Raw genomic sequence first — 27,994 nt, 5'->3', positions numbered from 1 at the left:
TGTATGATGTGGGGAGGCCAACAGCACATCAGCCTCTCACCTACTTTGTAAGTCAACATGTAGTTGGTCAAAAGGCCACGTGTCAGCCCAGCTGGCTACATCTCTCATGGAGCTGAGGAGCAAGGCAGCCGCCCTAGCACTGCGCATGCCTAAGATGCAAAGGAAGGGGTACAGGAGACAAGGATCAAATCCTACACTGAGTTTGTGAGTGCTGATATATCTCATCATAGTTACCACGTTAGTGAAGACTAGATGTTGAGGATGGTGTTTGTGGACTCTTGAAACAAAATATTCTGTGCCATGTTCTTCTGAAACCCTATCAAGTAATACTTGAGCTTCACTGCCAGCAGCTCAGAGCTGTGCTGTGTCCCCATGACACCCTCAGACCACCTTTGGGAAAGTGAGTCTATATGTACTTAAAGATAAAAAGCAGACTGAGAAAAAACACAGGGTAACTATGAGCTAATGAAGGACCATGATCCTATATCTGGTATTCAATGAATTATAAATGCTATTCAGAAAATTACAATTTTCTATTCCCTCACACCCATATATATTACTTACTTTATTTTAAAAGCCTACTTGAACATATTTGCTGAGACAATATGGTAAATGCTCTTTTCTGACTTTTATTTAAAGTAATTTAAAATCTCTTCATCAGAGGTAACACTGAACACTAGATATTGATGTGTATTGATATAGGAAGACATGGGATGCAATTTTGAGACAAGCTGTCTTTGTAAAAAACCTGTATGGCTATCACCTCATATGTCGGCTTTGGAAAAAACTTAATGACTGTTTATAAAAAGAAGAATACATTTGAACATTAGACTTTGGGAAAGGGATTAGTAATTTGCATTAATGTTTGCCTAATTTAATTTAAATGTTCTTTAGAACCACATACACATGTGCCAGGAAGGGCCATTAATAAGCCCAACATGCAGAGATCCATATAAGTGCAGCCAACAATGTTGACTGAAACTAAACTTGAAAATCCAGGGCGCTGATGCACAATATCAAGCAATAAAACAGCATTTCTGTGGTGATATTTAATTTAAAAAGAAGAAAGAGGCAGGGGAAGATCAGGCACTGTCTGTTTTTGAGGATCAGCCATTCTGCATTTCAAAGCGTCGATCCCTGCAATATCCAGGTTACTGTGCTAGAATCTCGACTATTATATAGCAGTTGTAAGAGAGGGAGGGCAAAGATGTGTTTACTCAGTGATTAGGGCCTTAGAATAAGCCTCTAGCTCCTAGAGAGACAGCTCACCACTTATTCATTTGGACCAATTCACAAAGCCTAGAAAGATTAAACATCCATGCTGAGAAGACAAGCGAATGCAGACGGTGAAAAAGAAATAAAAATTCTTTAAAAACTCTGAGATGACTTCATTATTTTTTCCACAAGGAAACTTTAGGAAAGTGTTTAGTTAGAGAAAAACCCACATTGACCTCTCTCTAAACCCTTAATCTTTCCTTTGTGGTGGCACTGCTTTGTGGTAAGCGGATGGCTTTGCTCTCCTCTTTTCACTGGGAGCGGATAGAAAAAAAAGGCTCTTGAGAAACACTTTTACTTCCAAAGAAACAACCCCATGAAACTGTTAAATATGAGATTCCATACAACAGAATGTTTCAAAATATGTACAGTTTTAGGCTTAAAGATTTAGGGGCAAATTTTAGTAAACAGAACAGGCGCATACACAATAGATGTTTGCACTGAGCTACTTTACAAGTGAATGTAATTTTTGTTGCATCAACAAATCTCGCCATGCAAAGACTAAACTCCATCACATATAAAAGACTGAACTTGTGTCTGATAATTCATCCAAAATGTTAAGGTCAGGCATAGGCATATTGCTAGGACAAATGAAAAGAGGTAGCAGAAAGAACTGAAGTGCTGAAACATTATTTTGAAAAATCTTAGTGGAAGCCAAGGATAATTCTTCCTTGGAAAAATGCATTATTGCAAAAGGCTCACAGCTTGCAGTTTGTTGCTGTTGTGTGGTTTGTTGGTTTGGGTTTGGTTTTTGCTTTGGCTTGGGGTTTTGGTTTTTTGGAGGGGGGGTTGTGTGTGTTTTGTTTTTTTTTTACTACCCCATGGTAGTATATATTTATAAGCAGGTCTTTGGTTTTTTTTATTTCAAGCCTTCGAAAAAATCAGAGTAAATTCTAGGATTCTGGGATGACTAATACTGAGAATTTTTTAGTCAATGCTAATAAAATAGGCTTATTAAACTGTTGAACAGTCTTGACTTCCACAAAAGAAGCCTACTAATGGAGCACTAGTCTGTTCTGTCTTGGATTTATCAAAAATATAATGACTCAGGGATTATATACTTAGCATAAAATTTTAACCAAGAAAAAAAAAATCCAGTGGAGAAAAACTTTTACTAGTCACTATGAAGGTATAGGATGCTGAAAAGATTCTAAGTACTGTATAGCTGAGGGACTTCCAAAGGCCTTAGGACTTCAGGATCTTAAGCTGTCAAGAGGTGTATTTTTCAGAGTATGTGGATGCTGAAAACCAAGCAGTCAGTCATACACTGGAATTTTCAGAGGGGGCCTGGATTTACAAACATACTCGGAAGTGCAAGCCTTATCAATGTCAGTAAGATTTAGGGTCCTAAAAGCTTGAACTCTAAGCTCCAAGTTTCAGTTTATTTCAGAGGAAAAAGGGCCATGAGGTGCTAACTGTTTTCAGCATCTTGGCTATCTTGAAAAAATCCAGACCGCAAGCATTTTTTTCTGCAACCTATGTTGCATTCAGACTGCATGAGACTCAGCTATGCCTCTGCTCCCTTGCCTCACACCCACCACTATGTATTTGCAGTGAAGTGCTGCAGCCCTCTCCTGCCTGATTTTGGTCTGTTAATGGAATATGCCTGGCATGTGGCACCCTGGAAGGAGACTCAGGCTGTGGATGGACACTGTACTGCAGCAGGGTAGCCCCCTGAGAGGCACAATCCTCCCAGCTGTAGCCTTGCACCATGAAATCTCTCTGCCACATTACCCAAACTATAGTAGCCTCCTGCCACATAATCAGATGCACCTGACCAAGAGATCTAACATGCATGTACAATGCTACACATGAGATAAACACATTAAAGATCTGTCCTATGTACCAAAATGGCTATTTTTGCATTTTGGAACTTCAGAAAAGTTAATGCACTTTGTACAGAATTAGAAGAAATAAAGGAAGGGTCGGCACTGAGGCAGAAAGAAATACAGTTCTTCATGAGATTGAGAGACTAAACTGATAATCACTAAGTAATGGGATATCCAAGCATCTCAGCCAGTTTTTCATAATAACTTAAGATGAATATGAATAACTTAAAGATACCTCAGAATAATTTAAGAAACCTCAGAAGAATATGAACTAGAATGAGACTAGCGATAGTCATAAGGGTCAGCAAAAACACAGATCTGTATGGTTATTTTTGGATCTCAGGTTCACAAGTTCAAGTAATAATTGAGACAAAAATGTTCACAATGTAACATGCTAGAGGTGTGAATGTTCTTTCAAGCTGGTGGACTAACAAATCAAGATCTTCATTCTTCCTCCAGGCTTTGTAGTGAGAGCTAATTTAAATGAACAAAGGGACACATTTGTACATCTTTAAGCCTTTGAAGTGTACAATTTGATCCACCTCTCTAAGGTGATCTTGGGCATCATATGACCAGCCTTCTTGTACGCAGCTACTCTACCACACGCAATCTTTTTTCCCTAAGCTGAATACAAACCTCTAACTCCTAGGTGATCTGAACTAAACCGTTCCCACAGGTTCCTAAAGTGTGAGTGAGATGATTCCTGTAATCTTCTGATCTGGTCTTTTTTTTATTATACATGGCATAAGACATCCCTAAACTAACTCCTCATTTAATCTTTCAGTAAAACATCTAGTCTCGAAAAACCATCAGTGGTGGCTGATGGAGAATCCGTATGAATCCCGGTAAGCAGTTCAAATGGCTAACCATTCTCCTAGGTAAAGCTGTGCTTTATTTTAAGCTTGATTTAGTCTACTTTCATCTTCTAAATATTTGATCCTATTACACTGTTGTATCTGTTTCAATCAATTGAAATTGTAGTGATAACTTACATAATGCAAAGAATATCCAGTAATTAAAACCAAACTCAAATAAGATCTACAAATCATAGGCGTTGGAAGAGGAGGAAATGTAGAGTGTGGCAGACAATTTCAATAAACTTTCATTATTTAAGATCAAGTGCAGAGAACGCTGAAGAGACACCCACACCCAGGACTAATCTTTCAGACATGAAAGATGAAGCAGAATAAAGGGCGTGTAGGTACACAGTGAGACTACTAAACTGGTATGTTGTAGCAAAAATTTCCAAACAATAGTTATCCACAAGTTCAGAATTAATTTAACAATGAAAGGACAGAACTGCTAATGCACACATATCAGGCAAGACTGGAAAAAAAATATAGGTGACTAACACAGGACTTAACTGGTATTTATGTACTGACATCTTACCATAGTGTAGCTGCTTTACTCTTCCCAGGAACCTAAAGTTATACTTCTATACCTGTCCTCTCCAGTTTCAGCCAGACCATGTAGATTAGTGCTCAGGTTATTTATGTTTAATCAGAATCTGTCAAGTAGTAATTTCTCCATCTAGGGCCCTCAGGCAGCTCAACTACAATTGTATTTTCAAAGCACACCTAGGATACACGATATCATCAAGCCCCTTATAAAATGTAGGAGTAGCAATATGACTTGATTTGAAACGTGCCTGGAGTCAAAGTGAAAGGTAGTGGTCAAGCTGTAGTGCTTGACATCACTCTGCAGTATTTAGGGAATAAATGGGAGGAAAAAAGGTGACAAAGACTAAACCCAAAAGTTGTACTGCAATTGGGATTCAGAACAACGTCTCTCCTCTACTCGAGGTAGCATCTAAAAGACAGACTTCAAATTTCTCTTCTGAGACAAGAAGACAGAAATCAGAATAATCATCTCTGTGAATCTTTTTTCTGTATTAAGTTCAGCATGAACTTAATTAGCTCAAATAATAACAAGGGACAGTTTTCTGAGTTACACAGATAAAAATGATACTACAGAAAGCCCTGTATGAAGGAATATCCTGCTACCAGCGGGGGGGGGAAGCTTTTATTTGAATATGTCATATCATGGAAGGAGCATACTTTATTCTAGGTATTCAGGAAATAAAGTACCCATATGTGAGAGGGATGGTGTTGCCACTAAATTGAACCTAAAAGACAGAATTCAAGGAGAACAAAAACATGGTTCATTTTCAGTATGCAGGAATATATATTGAGGTGACAATACCAATCTGTGCTAAGGAGATGTTTCACATATTTATTAGAAGTCAGTGGAAAGAAAGGTTGAGAGAGGAACAGGAGGTGATCTGACAGAGGTATATAAAGATCAGAGCTCCTGAAAAGGTAAAGCAGATGTCTTTATTCTTTTTCATAATAAAAGTGTAGCAACCACCTATGAAAATGAAAAGGCAAAAAAGCTCCAATAAAAGAAAATACTTTAGTATTATTCAAGTAAATAGCTCAGTGAGATTCAATATAGCAATTAAGATACTGTGTTAATAACAATACCGCCCTAAGTCAGGATAAACCCCCTGATGTTTCAGAACACAAGGCACCCACAAACTGCTTCCAGTCACAAAGAAACCTCCCCCAGACACCTTGTTTAAAACTGTCCATTATAAGATTTCTTTCGTGGTATCAGGTCTAGTTATTTCTATGATTATGTAGCTACCTGAGCAAGAGTAAGCTTGTTCTTCATAAACTAATGTAACAGAGAAATGCATCTTTCCAATTGGCACAGTAAGTAGAGGACGACTTTCACAAAATAACTTATTTGTTAATTTAATAAACCTCTGTCTCTCTTTCTCTTCCTGACCCAATTAAAACAAATAATAATGAAAATATTTTCTTGTGTTATATATACAATAAGCCTTGGAAATGAACACACAATGCCCTTAACTATCAGGCGGCAGGAGGTAACTGGGGATTTCATTGCCAAGGACACTGGTTGTTAAAGCCAAAGCTCTATATGGTGACCAATGCATTTTTGGCAAAAAAGATATACAGGTTTTGAAGTAGAGCTACATTTGACCTCATTCCATCTCTCCTACCTAAAACTGGCACTATCGTGGCAGCAGTTGCTCTAAAGGAAAAAGGATACCCATCATGTACGTTAATCTTAACTACCTGTGCTGGTTTTGGCTGGGATAGAGTTAATTTTCTTCACAGTGGCTAGTATGGGGCTGTGTTTTGGATTTGTCCTGGAAACAGTGGTGATAATACAGGGATGCTTCAGTTACTGCTGAGCAGGGCTTACACAGAGTCAAGGCCTTTTCTGCTTCTCACCCCCCAACCACCAGCGAGTGGGCTGGGGGTGCACAAGAAGCTGGGAGGGGACACAGCCGGGACAGATGATCCCAACTGACCCAAGGGATATCCCACACCATATGACATCATACTTAGCATATAAAGCTGGGGAAGAAGAAGGAAGGGGGGACATTCAGAGTGATGGCGTTTGTCTTCCCAAGTAACTGTTACGCGTGATGGAGTCCTGCTTTCCTGGAGACGGCTGAACACCTGCCCGCCCGTGGGAAGTGGTGAATGAACTCCTTGTTTTGCTTTGCTTGTGTGCACAGCTTTTCCTTTTCCTATTAAACTGTCCTTATCTGAACCCACGAGTTTTCTCACCTTTACTCTTCCGATTCTCTCCCCAGTCCCACCAGGGGGGAGTGAGTGAGTGGCTGTGTGGGGCTTAGTTGCTGGCCAGGGTTAAACCACAACACTATCTAAAGACTCGAAATGAAAAGCTACGATAATAAAAGCTAAACAAAACATTGGTAACAGACAAATATCTAAACTTTCTTAACAAGGAATTTCTTTTTCAAGTAACATTTTCTTAAACAACTATGAATTACCATCCTTTCCGACACATGAAAAGACATTAAGATTTAACAGAACATCTATTTTCTTAACAAGAATTTTAACCCATAATATGCGTTTAAAACACATGTTCTGACATAAGTTAATTTTCTTAAAATAACCCAAATTAAAGTATTGCTGCAAAAAGGTTTCAAGTTACTATGTAATGGGATTTTTTTTTTTAGGGAAAAAGTATCCACAATATAGATTAAAAACATAGCTGATGGCTGTCTCACTAGACCTGAACTGTAGAGTGCACCTTCTGCTCTGGACAGCATTGAGAATTTGTCAAGAAAAGGCTAAGATCTCTGAGCACTCAAGCTGCCAAGTGCTCTCAAATTAAATCAGTTTGAAGCGGTTTTCATTAAGATGGATTGAGTGTGGCATCGTGAGAAACACTCTATCAAATGTAGTGTTTTACTTAGTGATTAAGTATATACCAGTTGATGAAGCTACCCAAATCCTTCGTAATCCCACCACTCCAATAAACATTTAATGAGTATATAAGTTCAAAAAGCCTAGCACAGGATTTAAACCTTCAATCTTGTTTTTATTTACTCTTGGAACTCAATTTCTCACTTCAAGTGAAGAATGCTGGTTCCTGAAGCTCATCTGTTGCCCTGGTAAAATTAAGTGCCCTCCATAGTATAAATGAGAAGACAAGACATACAGGTTGCAATTTCTCCTAAGCTTTTTTCTTATACTGATATACATATTGCATTATTTCATGAAATGCAACTATAAAAATATAAAATAATGCATCCCTTTCCTCAATTATGAGTTCCAGGAGGCCGTACTGAAAAAACTTGTTTGTAGCCGGAAAAAAGGCAGTAAAAATAAACAGTATTTATACATTCTTATACCTTTTTTCAAAATCAGAATGTTACAATAAAAATAATGTCATTCCACAGGAGAGTTGGGAGAGTTTTCACAAATTAAGGCAATATTCGGGGGGAAAAAAATAAAGAAAAAAGCCACAGAAATAATACTTCCCTAATCATATAACTTTATGCTGATGAGGATCTGGTCTGAATACATTGCAAAATATTAGAAATGTAAGGTGACATGAATTTCAGATGTGCTATGTACATAGTATAAGAAGTACTTTGAGTATTAAAAAAGTAACTGCACTGCATTAATATCAGATTTATAGGTATTAAAAATATTTATGAAAGCTCCTGATGGGCTGTCAACCATTTCTGATTAAATGACACAAAGTGGACTTCCTAACTCAAACACTTTTCTTGTTGAATTAATATAATTTCTTTTAAACATGCATTAAAGCCCACTTGAACGTATTATTATGAGTAATACTTTGCCACTGAATTATTATCTATCGATTTATGCTCTGATATCTGCGCAAAGACATGAACTTAAAGCGTGCACACATTAAGTATGTGTTAACTTAAGCTATACAGTGTAGATTCATAACACTGCACTTACCATAACAGCCCCTAACAACATAAGTGTTCTTTCCAATATGAATAACTACAGGAAGCCAAAACATTCTTCATTTTAAAATTAAATATCTATCAAGACAACAGAAAGTAAATTTAAACAGCATGATTTTCTTGTTTGTGTTTCAGCTTTATCTGTGCTTACTTATGCAGGGGTTTGGGTTTCTCAGTGAATTAAAGTCACCAAAACTTAAATAAACTATCCCCATTCTAATTTTCTTAAAATACTGATTTTAAAACTGTGCATGAAATAACAGAAACTTGAGATGTCTGGCTGGATGTACAGAAAAACTAAATAACCAAACCTTAGCACTGGAATTTACTTGGCAGATAAAGGCTGTACAAAGGGGAAAATAAAAGCGCACTGTATTTCAGAGACCTTTCAATTTAAATTTACAATTTCATTAGCCATCCTTCAAAGGAGTTATCAACATGCAACATCGAACTTGTCAACCACAAGACTTGAAGCCAGTGCTACGTGGTGCTAAGACACCATTTTTTCAGGAAGAAAAGGGAGATGAAAAAAAAAAAAAGAAAAAGGGTAGCTCTGATGACTAAGGGACTTCAATAAAAATACAGCCTGAGTGATTAGAAAGCAGGAGTTATTCACTGTAATTTGAAAAACCAAGGTTAGTATTTTAGTCAGGCAATTAAATGAGTATAATTTCACAAACATTAAAACCAATATAACTCCAAAATGTAGTTTACCTCTTTTAAAATAAAGAGGAAACATTTAGAGTGATTCCCATTCCCCCCCATATTAAATAAAGTAATTTTAATACACACTCACATCTCTAGCTTTCCCATAGAAGGCTTCTTGAAAAGCAGCCTCTAATGATCCAATAAAATAAACAGGATGGCAGTCACCGTATCTATTTGAGATAAAATTTCCAATTAATAAAAAATTACAAATAAGTAATTTTAATATTCTACTTCTTCATTTATTCTGGAAATGTAATGCATTGGCTAAACTTTTAGAAAGATGAAGTACTACACTTCTAAATATTTCCCGTATGACCTTTAAAAGCCATCTGTCCCCCAAGGTTCAAAAGCTCAAAGTAACTACTATCTTACAAATTTCATCAGAAAAACTTTCTATTAACATACATAGACACCTTAAGTTCTATATAATTTTTCAGTCAGAACTTATTTCCTCTCTTCGTTATATTCCTAAAGGTTAATTGAAGCCTATTCTTGTATTACACATTAATGCATCTCATCTATATAAATGAACATGTCATCACAGAGGAATGAAAACAGAAATCATATAAACTTTGCATTACTTTGCAGTATATTAGTGTGCAGCTTCTATTTGATGAAATATGGCGACTGTTTAACACAGTATGATTTGGTGGTATAAGGTTAAAAAACCCCAGCATTTCTGTATTTTTAAAAGTAGAGATTTATCCAACCACTTCATTATTGTGAAAACTTTTACTGCAACTCTATATATTTCTCAATATTTAGCAGTCTCAGCTTTTCTGTTCCTGTATACCAAATTAAAATTACTATACATAATCAGAGTCTTTATCATCCTTCTGGACCCATATGTAATTAAGTAATGATATTAATTAGTGGCAAATTAAATAAGGCAAGAATCTGTCACTCTAACTTGGACTGAGAAATATTTTATTTCAGAAAGAGTTCTAACAAAGTTAAGCTTAAAATAAATTAGATTAGGATGTCTAAATATGCTATGATTCCACAAGAAAATATGTACATTTGGTTTATTTTTATTTTCATTATTTAATAAATTTTACTCCATTTGTAACAAAAATTGCATTGTTAATAGGCTAAGCTTACCTTGAAGAAAACTCAGCTGTAAATTGTAATAAGGCATCTCCTTCATTTTCAGCATTTTCTGGCACTTAAAAAAATGAAAAATATAAATTAAATACAACCTTATGGAAACAGATTTTAATATGCAAACTCACTTTGTTTCATGGATTTATGCTGACAGCTTACTGAAATGGTTACCAAAAGACCACGTAAATTTCATGAAAGACTATCGACTATGAACCTTTAGAAAGACATGAAATTTCCAGATGCTCTTAAGAATATATTCAAGCTTCCCAAACAGTAAAATCCTTAGGTCCAGCGTAATGAGATATATCACTTGTTCAGAGTTAGCACTCTAGACTTACTTTAACACATTAAAATGAAAGGACTGGCTTGAAAGGCGTGACCCACTATATTGCTAGTTACTTTTCTTTTCTGTCTTTTTTTTTTTAAACTTCCTATACGTAATGTTAAAAAGTTTTCCATACTATTACATATATTTGCTGTCACAAAATTTCTAAGGTAATAACACTAATGCAAGCCTAAAATAGAGTACGCAGAATTGCATATAGAAGGTAACTGACTGCTCCTGCCCAATTCTTTTCATAATTCAAAGGAAAATGATCATTGAGAAACTTATTTGATGTAAACGACTAAAAATATTAATCACCTCAAGATGCTGAAACTAAAATCTGCAGAATTTTCAAAACAGGGAAGCAGAAATCTAGTTATCTACAGGAACATTCAGTTAGAGATCATCATTTCTCTGAGTTTAATGATTATTCTTCAACTAGAAGCTAAAAACATAAGGTTAAAAAACTTCCTTCATGGGGAGATGCTTTCATAGCTGCCTATTATGTTTGCCGTATTTTCATTTGATACATCCATCAGCCATGACACTCAAACAGTTCTAACATTCCTATCAAAAGATACCTTCCCATTTCTTATTATGCAGAACCATCATACCTCTCTGCCTTCACTACTGCTGTACAGTCACCAATTAATGGTAAATTAATTGTCACTCTTACTCATTGGCGATTTCCTCAAGGCAGATGATGCTACTCCAAACATTTCTCCATCATCAACTCCGAACTCTGTAGCATCTTCAAAGTCATCTCCATCACTGTCACTAACCATATGAACATCAGTGCATTGCTATGTAAAAACAAAAACCAAAATCCACCATAAGCCTCTGTCATGGACATCATCTTCAGTGAAATACATACATAGTAAAAAATACTTACACATTTCAATAAAAACACTTGATATACTGCATTTTATTTTACTATTTTATACAGCATTATCAGACTGCTTTTTATAAATAAGACCTAATTTTTAACAAAAGTTTGGTTGACAGAGCAATATTATGTGACAAAATGCATTATTATATAACTAAGGAACTGCCTCTGTATTCACATAGTTGAGTAAATTTTATCCAAAGTTAATGCTATTTCCCATCTAGCGGTGCTACAGCCCATTTAACTGCACAGGAAAGAGTGAGAAAAGCCACACAATTTATCAATTATTTTAGACATCCAGACACAACCGACTTTAGCAATGCTTGCGTGGTGGGGGACAGTCCTTGGAAAGGTACCTATCTATCGTATTACAGTCTCTGACACGCCAATTTAGCACCCGTAGTCCTAACTTGGCACACCAGACTACTGCATGTTGAATGACAGGCTGATTTATTTGGCATACCAATATAAAGGAGAAAAATCAACGTTTTTGTGCAAGGAGCTAAGGTCCCTTCTGTGCCTCCAATTTCTACTGTCAGATCTTTTGGATTTCATGCCCTCTGAAACATAAAATAGCTCAGAAAACCTTGTTTTTAACTATTCAATGTTAACTTGCCTCTAAACTGACTTCTTTTCATGAACAACTATTCTAGTTCCACTTGGTCTAGGAGTTATGGTGATAGTACACTACAGAAAATTTACATGAATCCCTGAAGGTGTAACAAAGCGTATTATGGAACGTGAGATTTCAGCTCTAGCATGCAGGTGACCATGAGAGTAGCAAAGAGCTCCAAACATGATGGGTCTCTCCCTACAACACCTACACATTAAAAACTTCAAATAAAGAACATTTTATGAACAAACGAGTCCGCAAGAAAATTCTACAAGGTGCACAAACTCAGATAATTTTGAAAGAATGAAGTAAAGAAGCAATGATACAGTTATGTTGGCAGATCCCAGGAGAAAACAATAACCATCTATCTAACCTGCTAAATGGTTCAGGTATAGCTAAAACAGCATTGTCTCATCATCCTCTAATTTTTAACATCTATCCAACAGCATTAATCCAGGCTTGCATCCTGACTGTACCTCACAGGCAGGTCTTGCCAACTCAACTGCGCTGAACAGTTTGAAACACATCCTTTTTGTGCAGCAAGCTACACCTTAAGTGTTAAAGTTCTCTGCATAAAATAAACCTATGTGCTAAAGTTCTCTATATGAAATGGTAAGAAAAGTGTGTGGAAAATGGGAATCTGCTTCTATTAAATTCATTTTGAGGAAGGACAAAGGCATTGGAAATTTTAACCCAAACTATTAGTAGTTGGAAACAACAAAATGAGAGTTTATACGGCCTGCAAACATCCCTTTCTACTAATCCTAAAAATATGTTTCAGCCTTCTGTTTAATTTGGAGTATTTTTTGATGCTTAGTAACTTATGGCTTGCTTACTTTGCTTTTCCTCTTTTCCTTCAATGACTCATTTACCCAGTTCCTTACTTTGTCACTATGACATGTTACAGAAATTGTAAATTGATTCTTTTAAGATGCAATTCTACTGATGTATTTGACAACAGAAGGGACAGTGACCGTGGCAAAATGAGCTTTCCCTGCTTCTTCCTAGAGTATACTACTTAAATAAAGATTATGTTCTTACCTCCTCTGACTGTTCCCTTGTTTGTACGGGTGAAGATCTTCTTCCAACTGTAAGTCGATGGCAAGGAAAAGTCAGACCCGATACAGCTAGAGTCATCTACAAAAAAGCAATGATCATTTATTAAAGCCATAGTCTCAATTGAGGGTCGGAATTTTTTTAAGGGTGCTTTTTGACTCAAGCTGAAGACTGCACTGCAGAAGACCAAATTAATTACACAAATATAAAGAAAGAAGCCTGGAAAATTAAAATTATTCCTTGTGTAAAAATATTTTTAAAAAACCAAACAACAATGGAGTTTTACAGGTATGTAAGTACAGAGTATCAAAGAAAACCTAAATGGAATTGCAAACTCAAAACTGTCTTGAATTGTTATTATCTCCTAAATGACAGCTTTTACACTGGTATACCTTGATGAAGTAAATGTAAATTTTTCCTTCCTAATCAATAAGCAAATGTTAAAGTGAAGATGATAGGTCCTGATACAACTAATTAAAACCAGTTAAGTCATCTTGAAAAAAACCCCCACCCTAATTATCTCTTGAAAGAACAGTTTATTGCCAGACTTTGTAAGAGAAACAATATAGTGGCTACTTAATAACCACACTTCGTCTCCATCTTGGTCATTATTAATGTCAAAGGCACATGCCATGTTTCTCACATGAACAAGGACATACACAAACCCAGCAATGCTGGGTTGCAGTCAGCAACAACAGGATAGATGTTCATTAATCAGTGCCAACAGAAACAGTACTTTTGCCTGTTGCTGTATGCCTAAATCTCCACTTTTTAAAACTAACAAGACAGCAAATGGGAAAAAAGCTATCGTCATTTGAAAGACAAAATTATTCAATGCCTGCAAACACACAACAATAATATTTTAAGATCTGAGCCTACACTGCATTTAAAAATGTACTAATCGAGATGACTGAAAATCAGAATTGTCCACTCTTCTATGATCAGAACTGTTTGTGCCATCTTTGCATTTCAAGCACCCTTCACACACTTCTTTATACAGCGTAAGCCTACAGCTGGCTTACTGCCCTCTTCTGGACAGAGCATCAGTCCTGGTCAAGTGAGGTTGATGACCACAAGCAGAATCTTCAGAAGCACCTAAGCCCTATCTTGATACCACATGGGCTAAATTTACAATGTGAATAACCTTAAATAAATATAACCATTCATTTTGGCAATGACAAAATATTTGACACTGTACAACTCTTAGTGACATTGAGAAAGACAGTTCTGGCTGTACGTTTAAAATGTTGCTTCCAATGGTTCCTTCAGAAGAAACACAGAGGGCAGAAACAGATTTTCTAGATCCTATAGAAATTATTACTATTTTTGTGGGGCATAGAATGAGAGACATTTTGCATTTCAGAAATACAGCATCCTCCTAATTAGGCTGTAAAAACATTAAGGTAAAATAAATTTCTATTATCCTTAACAAAAACCCAAGAATAAATCATAAGCCTTAAATTTCTTTTAATGCCACAAGCACTGGAAATACCCCATTTATTTTTATACATAATTTAGAATGACTTTATCACTTGTCTGATAGAACTCACAAAGATTTAATTTGCTGCAGGTTGAAGCAGGCTGATTAAGCAGGCTGGTTACCAAATGAATGTTAACCTGTCTGAACTAGCCTACTGTCATATTCTCATAGCAAGGTTAAACAGAAGTTTAGCTGCATAAAAAGCCTAGCTATCGTCTTAAAGGAAGTGAGTAATAATTCTCTGGAGCAAATGAAATATTAAAGACCACATACAGGTCAAGACCAATTACCTATGAAGCTCCTGTGACAAGAGCGTTAAGAACTGTATTCTCTGTAATAATCCACCAGTTTAATTAGTATTTTTATAAGCTTTTAATAATAAACAAAACTCAACTGTTATAAAACCTGAAACTTTGCCCTGTAGTTACCACACTGTATGAAATACTGGTAAAACTTACACACACACACCCACTAACCACAGGCTGAAGTTCCCTATCTAACGGCATCAAATACCCTGACAGATGCCTGGAAAGGCTCCTGATATCTTTTAAATACAGATTAAAGAAAGAGTGGTAAGATCAAGCAAGCAGTTATTGTGCTGCTTCATCACTTGGCCCAATAGCAGGGTGCTGCAATTCCAATTTGCAACCCTATATTATAGTGTCAAAGCGTCTCTCAAAAATGAGCTAACAGCAGAAGGGGTTCAACATCAGAGCACATTTCATCCTGCTCCCCAGACGGTTGCTGGAATGTTGGTTTTTGTGCACATTTGTGTGAGAAATCGCCCTCCCCTTTGGCTTTTTTTGAGAAGTTTTTTGCAAAGGAAAGACTAGGACAAATAGAAGCTCTGCCGATCTAGCAGCATGAGCATTTCTCTAGGATTAAGTTACCTTCATTCCAAGATAGTTTCCTCCCTCTCCCAAGAGAGACTCGTGCACCATAAAGTTTAATCTTTATTTTGGAAATGATAAAGACATCAGCACTAAGCAAAACATTACTTTCCAGGCAGCTCAGTCCAGTGCCATGGATAGCAAACCTGAACTTTAACAAGTATTTTGAATGCAGGCCAATTTACCAATGGGAGCACCCACTGAAATGTCTCGGTGGCAAGAACTGTTTAGACGTCAGGCTGCTCTTGGACAGTTTTTTCTTTCTAAACATTGCATCTGCCTACTCCCAAACAGGGTTGCAGTACGTTAGCTATATGAATTGCTGTGTTGCAGCCACCTTCCCATGGGAATGGACAAAATGTTTTTACCAACTCCAAAACTGAAAATGCTGGTTTGTAGCCTGCATACCCAATGACCCATATTCCCAGCTCATGAATCCATCTGACTGGGTAAACACTCAAAAGTCACTAACTTTTCAGAATATTCTCTTTTTCTGCATGAAAATCACCATTATGTGAGTACTATAGCTTGAATCGAATGGCTTTCACATGCACAAGAAGAGACACTGAAAGACACATATGCAGGACTCTTGGCACCAATACTGAACTAGATATAGATTATGAAATAAATAATACATTAAAGCAAAAATAAATAAGGTTAATCAATTTTCCTAGGCAATAAATGTACACATGTGCCAAACCCTGCTCATAAGGTCTCACAGCTGAAAGGTACTTGAGTTGGAAAGTGAAACAGAATCAGAAATAGGCAAAACTACTCATAAAAAGTAACTCAAGATGATTACTGAAATCCAGATCTCTTGTCCAACACTGTGTATAGACTGCTTGTGTTTGCTGAAAGTTTAAATTGTCTCCTATTTGGCTTCCTATAGCTTTTTAAGGAGAAGGACAATAAAATTGAAGCCTTGAAATATTCCAGGGAGAGTGGCAGCAGGAGAGTCCTTTTAGGAGACAGTAGAGATGTTGGACGGATTGCTACCGGTATGCAAAAAGGTAATGGTACGACCTGAACTAACAGTGCACAAAGGATACTGGAAATATATTTTAGCTACTAAAAGAAAGACCACTACCAAACCTTACAATTCAGAGAGAAAAAAAAATTAGTCTAATGCTCACTTGTGCTTTCCAACACTAAGACACTAATTTATTTGTAAACGTTCAGTGTAAGATGATTTGTATTTCAACTGCCAGCATTAATAATTGGGGGATAAAGTTAAGCAATATCTTTTCTAATCTGAACATGCAGGATTCTTTGCCAAGAACTTTCCAGATCAATGTAGAAATATTTGCCAAATCCAGAATGAGACCAGGTGCTTTAAACAATAGATTATTCTTCCTTTTACAAAGTATAATTTTTATGTAGAAGCTTCTAGAAATATCCCTTAACAATATAAAAAGACTGTTTTTTCAAATATTTCATGATACAAATATGTCTGCAGCAGAGAAAGAAATCATTGAGAGCATGTACGAGTGTGCTCAGAATAATAGCAAAAATTACGAGTCCATAATCTCACAAGCTTGCAATCTTCTGGAAAGAGTTTGGTGGCACAACTTAATTCCCACTCTTGTAGACTTCTGAAATTACAAAGGAAGGAGCAAACTCAAGTCTCTTGTATCAGTCCAGAGATATTTAATCAAGACACTGAAGTTCTGAAAACGATAAATGGTAGAAGAAACATGAAGGGATAATACCAACAGAGAACTGCAGCTGCAGAATTCTCTCCACTGAGAAATGCTGATACAAAAAATATAAGATCAGTGTACTAGATCAGGAAAGTAGTAATTGGATATGACAAATTGGTCTTCCTCATATTCAGCCACATGCTAATGGAGAAAAAGAGCACTTCAAAAGAGCTTCTACTGGCAACTGTACCTAACGAGGGAAGTACGAAGGCAAGTTCTAAGAGCTTTCCTTCAAACTTGGAGAATATAGCCACTCCAAAGTGGCCAGCTTAAAGCAATAACCTGTGAAGAACTGGACCTTCTTCCTCATCCTCAACTATCACAGCCATTTTGGAAATGCTCACTCTTTGCTCCACGTAAATACAGACAGAAGTCTCTCTAGCAATCCAGTAATCTGAATAAAACACTATGACAACTCTTCTTGCCGCTAAGCTGCCTATATTTAAGTCAGAACATACTTTAGAAAATAAATTATGATAGGAAAACAGGCAGGCACATTTACAGACTCATCCATTAGGCCTGTTATTATCTCTCAGTGCTTATTGTTGCAAAGTATGTCCTTTCCGGAGGGATGAGATGGAGAATGACCTGCCAAACTGCTGCCAAGAGAGGCAATGATCTTTAGTAGAACAGCTAGCTCTGGAGACAAGCAAACTCCCTGCCACAGTCATCAACATCAACTTCCCTTGGAACTCCAGAGTTTCACAGGTGCAGTAGGCAAGACAAGCCTGCAAAACATGTCACCTTGCAGAAGATGAGAACTGCAATTATGTAACAGACCTGCTCTGGCATGGCTTGAGAGGTCGCACTGTTCACAGGATACTTGTCATCAAGGAATCCCCTTTTCTCTAAAAGGATGCAGCTTTTTTAACAAGAGCCACCAAAAACAAGCAAACGTAAGTGATAATGTTTAAAGAAAGTAGGAATATTGATTTATTTCATGCTCTTTGTTAAGTGTTTGATTGCTAGAAAAGCAGTGAGAGTTTTCAGGTTTGGGAGTGCGTGGGAGTTCTGCTTGTTTGGTTTGCTTTAATGTACATTAATGCATTTATCTAAACATACAGGTACTTACCACTGTTCCTGTTAACCAGGGCAAGTTATTAAACGTAGCCCTTCAGCTGTATCACCTGGTAGTTGTCAATTTTAAAAAACACCTTTTGACTGCTTAAAAGACCACTTAAAATAAGAAACAATTTCAGTCACTGTAACAGGGTAACTATCTTTATTGTTTGAGGTTCTTAAACGAAGAATCCTTTCCAACTCACTGGAGTGGTATTTTTCCACGACAAAATATTTTCTTCACTAATGTAATTTTTTGAACATAAACTAGAGATTCTTGATCATTTGCTCTCAGAAATTCAAAGGTCAAACTATAAACTTTACAAAGCATCAGAAAAAAATTCACAGAACACCTGATCCATATGCAAAAGAGAGGAACCTATCAAGGATGCTAGATTTCACTTGCTCATGCACAGCACGTGAACCAACAGGCAAACCTAACAAAGGTTTGCCACCTTGCAGTGGACATATCTGCTGGATTTTTAATATAAAATAAAAAGAACATAAAGAGAAATATAATTTCGGTATTACCTGACTGCTATGAATCAGTCAAATTATTCAATTAGCTGTACTTCTAATGCAGAATTACGTACGGCTGTATATCATCTGCTTCAATAGAAAACTAAATGGGGGAATTCTCACAGTGTGTTTTCCTCCTGAGGTAAAGGAAAATAATCCATGTTTTCTGCCTTTAATACTCAGAGATAAGGTAAGCAAACAAAATTCTGGTGTACAAAATAAAGCGTGTTTTCCGATACTTGACTGTCCTTCATAAATCTCCCACAAAAAGCACATTAATTCCCAGTCCTACTCAAGGTCAGCTTGTAGGATATTAGGCAAAAGGAAGCCTTAATAACCTTCCTTCCAGTTCTAGCATCCTGAAAAATAGTTAGGTAAAATTATAGTTCCAGCTTTCCTTCTCTGCTCACTAGCGCAGCTGGATGGAGGAAGCCACAGAAAGAAACCTTCCCAAAGATGTCGCTCCACGTGTAATTGCCAAGAAGGTACATGCTTTCTAACGCATCCTTTCAGACTCTATAATGTTGAACAGGTAGAATTAAAACTTGCCTATATTCAGATGTGGGGGTGGGTGGGTTTAGCATACAAATTGCATAATTTAGCCTTTTGTTTTTTATAAGCTAAAGCAGTTAAGGAACACTCACATTACCTAATCCTAAACCTTTCAAGCTGGCATCTCTAATTTCTGTTTGCTGTAGCTCTCATAATTAGCCCAAGACAATGAGGCGCTCCACCCAGCACAGTGCCTTTCCCATCTGTCTCTCTGTAATGCAATATCTTTAGAGCACAACATCCAATCAATTCCAGATTTACACTTAATGTTCTGGGTATTGATATTGATTCTGGTGAAAACTGGCAATGCCTGTTCTCCGCTTGTTGAGCAAGAGCAAAAATCAAGCCTGAAGAGTATCTGTTTGTGCTACAGGTAAATCTGCTGTTAGCACACATTGTAATATGGAGTTGTAGCTGGATAAACAACCTCCACAAGTCAGTAACTGCAGTAGCTCTCTGTTACCTCAGTAATGGTTTGAGAATGTTTCATGCCTTCGCTGTTATCGTTGTACAACCAGTGCACTGCTTAAGAAGAGAAGATTACTTCAGAAAAATATGCCAAAAATACTATTACTCACCTTGTGAAGTCAAATTTTGATAGCTATTATACAAATATCTTGAAACCCAAAAGCCTTTCTTTTGCTCTGGAAACAATAGCAGTGTGCAAGCAACATTCAGAGTATTATTAAAAGTGTTGTAAAGTCATTGTGAGTAAAAAGTTATTGAATTAATTAAGAATAGAAGTTCATGCTAAACTTGAATTGTCTTTGAACCAGAGCTGTTTTAACAAGGTGAATTCTACCGTAACTACAAACTTTTAACCACCCTCGATAATTATTATTGCAGTATATAACAACAGACATTTATAGCCACTATTTAGTACTTCGGCCATAACTAGCTTGTCAATATTAGCAAGTTGCTGTTTCATGTTAGGAACAAATATAGTAACAAACATGGAAATGATATCCCAGAATAATATTTATAAATCAGGAGGTCATCAGCTGAAAAAGAGCTTTTTTCAGAGGCCACATATCAGGCTGTAGTACACGTGGAGATTTACAATATACATCTATCACACAAGAAATTCTTAATCACAAATGAACACACTGTTGCCTACAGACTGAAACCTAATCCTGGTTCATACACTCCATGTGACAGCCCTTTCACTGTGCTCAAAATGTGAGCTGCTTAGCTTTTTCATTTACTGGTTTACTCACCGATACATGGCTAATGTATAAAGAAACAAACATGACCGAGTACATTTCATAACACACCGTGCTCAATTATTCAGAATAACCGAAGAAAGAGGTGCAAAATACTCAATGACTGGCAGGTGTCTCCACTGTGAAAATTTCACTTCCATGCAATTTGATCCTTTTTCTTGTTGGAGTAATTAATTACTATGATGCCTTTCTCCCCTCATCAGGTAAGAGGAGGGGTAAGGATAGAAGGGTGAAGAAGGAGCTTTATCAAGCATTTCAGTTTTCATCTTAAACTTACTATTCTGTTATTTGACTTTTGTTGTAGCATAAGCTAATTCCCTGAGTATGATAAATGTCAGAGACACTAGAGATGTCTGTATGTATGCATTTTCTTGAAGCTAGGGAAAAAACGTGGTCTTTTTTGAAGCCAACTATATGAAGTTTGAGAAGGAACAAAAGTTTGAGAAGGAACATTTCTATCCTAGTTTTTTTCCTTATACTCTATACGCATATGGTACTACTAGCTGAGTTTGGATATTAGGCATATTAGGGATGAAATATTTTCATAGCCTAAGTGCACCAAGAATAGTAAGGTAATAAGACAAAAAAAATCATCGCTCTTCTACATCTTGGCTGAATAGCGTGGCTCCTGCAAAGGAGCCTTGCTTTATCTCCAGGTTCAGTCCATTCTCTATCCATTCAGCCAGGGTAGGTGTGCTGGTTTTGGCTGAGAAGGGGGTAATTCTCCTCACTGTGGGGGTCGGCTACCTTTCCAGCTTCCCGCGCTCTGCCGCATGGCGGGGGGGGGGGGGCTGGGAGGGGCAGGGCCATGGTGGGGACGGCTGACCCCGACTGGCCAATGGCAGGTTCATTCCATACCATGTGACACCATGACCAATATATTGGGGGGGGGGGCAGTGGCAGCGTGGAGGCGGCGCGGCGTCGGGTCAGCGGGCGGCGAGCGGCTGCGGCGCGTGCGGTTTGTTTCGGCGGTTCGTTCCCCCTCTCCCCTCCCTTCCCCCCTCCCCCGGGGCTTTGCGCCTCTCGTTGTTCTCCTTTACATTGCATTTCTACTGTTGTTTCTTTTAATTTTAATTATTAAACTGTTCTTATCCCAACCCACGAGCGTTACCCTTCTGATTCTCTCCCCCATCTACCGGTGGGGGAGTGAGCGAGCGACTGTGTGGGGCTGAGCTGCTGGCTAAACCACGACAGTAGGTAACATCATGATAAGCAAGAAATTCTCTCACTGCTTAGTCTAGACAAACTTCAGTTTAGATGTCTGCAAGGCATATTCATCATTGCTAATTCCTTCTTCTTGATGAGCAGATCTCAGAAGAATTCAAACGTGTTGATTTCTCCTAGCCTAACAAGATGTCATCTGTCTCTCCTCACTAGACAAATTAAATTCCCTGTTCAAAAAGATTATCATACTAACTGTGCAGAATGGGAAAGTAGAGAGAAATACTTTTTCAGCAGGGCTAGATGAAGGCACAGACCTCAGGTCTTTAAGTCAGAATCTCAGGGTGATGTAGGGGACTGCATACCAGTTCAGCCTAACATTACTCCCCAGAAAGACACAGGAATGAATTATAAAACAATCTATTTGAAATGCCTAGAAAAGAAGTTATTCTGCTTACCATTGGAGCAAGACTGGTCAGGCTGCTCCACAGCTGAGGCTGCTGCTCCCAGCTCACTAGCGTTTCCACTTTCCATTTTTCTTTTGTAACCTATCCTTTTTGAGATTAAAGAAGCAAGCAAAACATAAAGCAAGGAATATCTGTGTGGTGAAGGGGAGATAGGAGTTAATGTGGCATGTGGGAAAAATCAAAGTGTAGAAGGGAGGGAGGCAAGGTAGAGCACATGAATGATGGCAGAGAAAGTTTTGCTTCCACACTTGAAAAGTAAGAGTGGGAATTTTTCCATTATACAAACATTTAAAGAAAATAGTTGTTTCTAAATGGATCCAGCACAGCACTTGAATATGAATATTAAAGCAGCGGTAATATGAGTGTGGGAACTCTTTGGCAATTTTTTGCAATTCTCCAGAGAATATCAGATGACACCATGCTCTTTCCTGGTTGGAGACCCAAACACACAGAAAGCAACCCATGGAGGAAGGAGGTGGTGGTCTCCCAAGCAGCTCACACTATTTCTGAGGATACTCAGAAAATCATCATTTCAAGAAAAATGACACTATGACATGAGAGATTATTCGTATTAGCTTGTTCTTGCCATGGCTCTAGTTCTCAATATTTAACCAAGCTTTATTAACAATGTGTGGGCAGCCTGTTGTGCTCAGGCAAACCCTCACTAAATTCCTTGGGAACAAATAGGTGCTCAACACTGCCAAACCCATCACTTATCACTGTATAATTATACATTAAATAATCTATCTTGTTTTCAGTGTATAATCTCACAAAATCAAACTGATATATGACTTAAGATTTCATACATGTTCATGTTTAAAAGTGATGTTTAAAATTTCAAGGGATTAAAGGTTTTCTGTGAATTAATGTTTACACTTTGCTTTGCTCTTTCCTCAAAGCTAGCAAGCATTGTTTCATTAGTAACACACTGTAAAATTACTTCTATCCATACTGAAATACATTGTATACATAAAACAAGTGTTATCATAGCAATAACGAGCAAGTACCCCACTGTAAAATGAGGATACATTCCAATTTAAAAAAAAAAGTCTATCAGATGCATTTTTTTTTAAATATACTGAAACAAGGGCTTTTTTGGTACTGTGACATCAATTATGAGACTCAGAGGGATTTACTATGCAGAACTGAAGGGCTCTCTTCAGTCTATACTGTTCAGCAAGACATTACTGTTCAAGTTTAGTACATAATTTAAAAAAAAAAAAAAAAAAATCAACCAAAGCTCATCTACTATCCCTCCTTGAACAACAATAAAAAGTGGATGTAATTCTACATCAGCCACTTCATCTTTTGACATCAAATAGCATTAGCTGGGAAAAACAATCAAGTATGCTCTAAGTTTGTTTGTTTTATTAAACTATTGTACCAACATTAAAATGAACAGAAGAGTTTAAAAAATTTGACAGGCCTTGAAATTAACTTCCTCTGGAAAATAACTTAATTTTCATTGCTCATCTTCAATAAAAAAAAAATCTTGACAGGTATTCAACATTTCAGTTTAAACACTAACTGGATGAAAAAAAACCTCTAGGGTGGAGTGTGTTCAGGTTATAAATCAGCAATGCTTATTTTAACTCCTCACAAAGTGTTGTTGAGATAATTACTGCTGACAGCTTTATTCAAGGTTCATTTCACTTTTTCTACTGTTTTTCCCCTGTTAGAAGTTCAGCAGGGCCCATGGGAAGATCCACCCCTCACACCTGTTAGGGTTCTTCATGTTACTGAGGGCAGTTTGGACATGTCACTTCAAATTAGCATTGTGCCAGCGCGCTGTGACAATTACTTATCGCAGGTTTAACTTGAAAAAAAGTTTCTAATCCAGCCACAAGAACAGTGTCAGAGTACGTAATTTAAACCTGTCAACACAGGTTGTAGGAAATTCATTCCAAGGATTTCAGTGATGTTCCCATGGTAGATCTCTGAAGTATAATGAAGATTAAAATCACAAAGGAATGCTAGAGTTAGAATACAGAACCCAAAAGTTAAAAAATATCTGAACTGGAAAAAGTGTATTAAATATTAATAAATTTTTTAAAATTTTATAAATTATCTAGATTCGCATTAAAAGATTGCTTTCCTTAATTCTCTAAAACTCTTCTGCAGTTTATTCCAAAAGGCTGCATATTAAACGTATGTATCTTATTTCTTCCGCTGCAGTATAAAGGCACAACGCTGGGAGAACTTCACACAACGTGCTGAAGGCAGCAGCACAGTAAAGATGCTCTGGAATTGACTTGTGGATAAACAGCACACAGGGTGGGAGGAGGGAGGCTGGAGAAGAGTCCATGGCACAGCGAGCAGGCCACTTGTGACTTTCAAGACAGACCCCGGATGAGGGACACTGGAGCCACAGCGACAACCACAATAAAGCAAGCTTCACACAACACTACCGGGAGTTTCCGTACAAGCTTGAGAAAAAGTTGTGCCCGGTCCTCTGGGAACACCCAGCTCTGGTACGCTGGTTGAACGTGCATGCCAATTTTTGCTACGGTGGCCGTTAATCACCAGTTGCATTACTGTGAATCTATCACTCTCGTTTGCTAGCTGAATGAAAGAGAAAATGATCCCTGCTTTTGATTATTTCTCATTTGATTAAGTCTAGTCAGGCAAGTTAGGAATTAAAGCAGAAGGATATTGTAGTACTTAATGTTGCTTCAAACGACAAATATATTTAAAGGAAACAAAAGGGAAATAATATTTCCTTGTACAACAGATTTTACTAAGAAAGACATATACTTCAGAGACTGAAATAAATACCCATGATCACTTACAGAGCTCATTCTTCCTCTTAGACAAAAACTGTAAATACTAAAAAGGATGAAAAATCTGCCAAGCCATTTGCAGCTATTTGAAACACAGGGTAACAGAATTAAATAAACGCTGAAAGAGCTGGAACACAGTTAAGTATAGACCATGAGGCTAATTGTGGATCTTGAGTTAATTACTTTCCACTGATACGTTTTCTCAATGGTCTTTTACATCAGTTTTTTCTTTCCTCGGTCTGAACCCCAAGGCAATTCAGCACGCTAGCCTCCAAACTCTGGGTGATTCATTGTGTACTTCTGCCTTAGGATTTTTAGTTCACGCAGAGAAAGCCAGGCTTTCACATCAAGTTGATGTTAATGTGCACTGACAAAGCAACAGTAAAGGAGCTTCATGTTTGTCAAAACGTGCACTTTTTAATTTAGTAATTGCTTTATACTGATATGCAAATAATGACACATTTCCCAAATTTCCAGTTCCTCAGCAAGGCTTTCACTCACTATTTAGTGTTTAAAACTTATGCATGTAAATTGGTTAAGTGAGCTTATTAATAAGTACACCTGTGTGAATTGATCTGTAAAACATATATATGCCCGGAACAGGTCATAACTCACTGTATGTTCCTGAATGTCCCAGAAACTGAAAATAAATATTCTCTCAGCAAAACTACATCTATTAGGACTAACAGAGTGTTATTCATAGATAAACTGGCGTTCCCACACCTTTCCCGAGCTAGAGAGTGACTGCCTTTGGGTGACAACAAATACCAGGAGTCAAAGCATTCATCCATTTCATGTTGCCAAATGAGAGGAGGACCAAGGTAAACAAAAACAAAACGTCTACAGGTAGAAAAAGGATGAGAATCCCTCTAGTACCTGAAAACATGGGAAAGTGCCAGCATCCACTCATCCATCAGTTCTCTGAGGACCATCACACACTCTGCAGTCTGGTTATGGTATTTTGTGATACTTACTTCTGATATTCTAATGGCAATTGTGAAAAATGCAGCTGCGCTTAACATGGATTTAGACTTCTAACAATTGCAAATACACTAAAAAGAGTTAACCTGTCTTCCTATATTTCCTTTCCTCAAAATTCTTCACAGCGTAAGGGCTGGAAAGTAATTCATGTACTAATATTGTCCTGTTTCACTTGCTGGCTTCTGTGTTGAAACACAGTGTCTGTTAGGTTTCTGGTATTTTCTTAAGTAACTATGTAACTGCCAGAGAATATGGTATAATATTGTTTGTTCTAAGTCTGATCACAAATTGCCTATTTTTTGCTATTCAGAATATACAAAAACCTGTTAAACAGATTTTAAAAGTAAGAAATAATAAGCAACAGTATAAACCAACAATCAATTTGATTTATCCAGATCAAATATTGCCCACAGATATTCACAGATACATCTTGGGAACTGCTTTGCATTCACAAAGAGTATCAGCCAAATACTTGGCACGTTTCTGGTCTATGGTGGGATGCCATTTACTTCACAGCATTGTACGATGCTTTGGATGGCAAACAGAAGAGTGCCTGGCTATGTTTCCAGCACTATATAATTCCTTGGCAGAGTTCAAGCATTTGTGCTAGCAACACTGCTTCCAACAAATGGTTCAAACACTGATAGGCTTTTTCTGCTGCCTCTTCTTCCTGGATATCTTTTGGAGGAATTGGATTTTTGCAATGATAGCCTTTGAAAACATGGTGTTACTGACTTCTAAAAAGGAGCTTCTGAAAAGGATGATTGTTTCTTATTTTCTGTTTCGTTTACCTGGAATACATGAAAAGTCCTTTAACTCTTAATTCTACTGATGTAAAAAGCACTGAGTACATATCCTCCTCAATTAAATGAAAAAGGTTCAAAACTACAAATAATAAATTGTATTAATGCTAAACAATATTATAGTATTCATAAATGGTAAGTTCTTGGGTTGGGGCAGTTACAATTAAAAATGCATTAATGTCATTCATTCACTGTGACTACGTATTGAATGTGCTTGCTTGATGTATAATGGTTTCAAGTGTGACAAGCAAAAGATTAAGAACATAAATAACTGAATAAAAATTAAGCACTTTTAAAGGGTCTTTCTAGTCAGAGACCTCTAAGAATGAGACAAACATGAAGCAGTCCCAACATTTCAGACTGGATCTTCTTAGCCATCTCACTAATGTTACTTTTCTTTGACTTTTAAGGAAGTTCAGCATTATATCTCAGGCCTCCTCTTAGAAATGAGAATGTCTGAGTTGCTTAAGTAAAGCAGTTTATTCAATGTCATAAGAAAAGCCTGCAGAGCTATAAATCTGTCTCAGGTCTATGTTTTGACCACTGGGCAGTAACTACATTTACAAAAGGAATTCAATCCGGTGATTGCTATTGAAGACAGAGCTCTTCTCTCATTTGGCAGAGGAAGTTATCTGCCTAAAACAGATTTGTCAACTAACATTTTCTTGGTTCCACATTTTGTCAACAGTTTAGTGAACTTTAACAAAAAATTCCCAACAGAGGACCAGATTAGCTCCATTCTAAGCATTTAAAAAGTTATATGTGGACTAATTTAACATTATATAAATACCACTTTTGTTAAAGGAAGCATTTGAGACTATTGTATCAGGCTCTGCACACAATTAGAATGAACCAAGTGAAGTTTTAGCAAGAGCAAACATTCTCACTCACACACACACAAAACAACGAAAGTGATGCTGTAATTTTACATAGCTTTCTTCTGCTATTTCATGGCGAGCCCACTTACCATACACTTACTTAAAGTGAAACTCTTGTTTACAGAGTCCCAAACACCTTCAATCTGTTGCAATGGATTTTCATGCATCTTCTAGTGAAACTCTGCTCTGCCTATATGGTGGAGTTTCATTACAAAAGAAACAAGTGCCACTGTGATAATCCTCCAGGAATAATGCAATTACCACTTATCAAACAGGCGTCTGCTGTATTCCAAGGAGATTATCACTTCCTATTCTGCTCTCCGAGAGCACAGAATAAAAGAGAAGCTGCTACTATTAAATGACTGAGAAGAAAATGAGTTTTTGATAATAGCTCTTACTACTAGCTTCTCTCAGCAAGGCA

The 27,994-nt window shown here is 37.2% G+C and overlaps 1 protein-coding gene across 3 annotated transcripts in view; it reads right to left on the bottom strand.

The window, feature by feature from the left end:
* FAF1 (Fas associated factor 1) overlaps window positions 1–27,994 on the bottom strand; it is a 174,145-nt gene that overhangs the window by 49,069 nt on the left and 97,082 nt on the right. For all 3 annotated transcript variants that reach the window (XM_075097652.1, XM_075097653.1, XM_075097651.1), the window contains 4 exons: window positions 13,066–13,161; window positions 11,202–11,328; window positions 10,198–10,261; window positions 9,185–9,266 (listed from right to left, as the gene is read on the bottom strand). In XM_075097652.1, the coding sequence (XP_074953753.1) occupies window positions 9,185–9,266; window positions 10,198–10,261; window positions 11,202–11,328; window positions 13,066–13,161 (369 nt within the window). The remainder of the gene's footprint in view (window positions 1–9,184; window positions 9,267–10,197; window positions 10,262–11,201; window positions 11,329–13,065; window positions 13,162–27,994) is intronic.

The sequence above is a fragment of the Phalacrocorax aristotelis genome, chromosome 6 (assembly GCF_949628215.1).
Source record: "Phalacrocorax aristotelis chromosome 6, bGulAri2.1, whole genome shotgun sequence".
NCBI classification, from domain to species: Eukaryota; Metazoa; Chordata; class Aves; order Suliformes; family Phalacrocoracidae; genus Phalacrocorax; species Phalacrocorax aristotelis.
The sequence above is the reverse complement of the archived record's forward strand: the minus strand, read 5'-3'. Positions and strand labels throughout refer to the sequence as shown.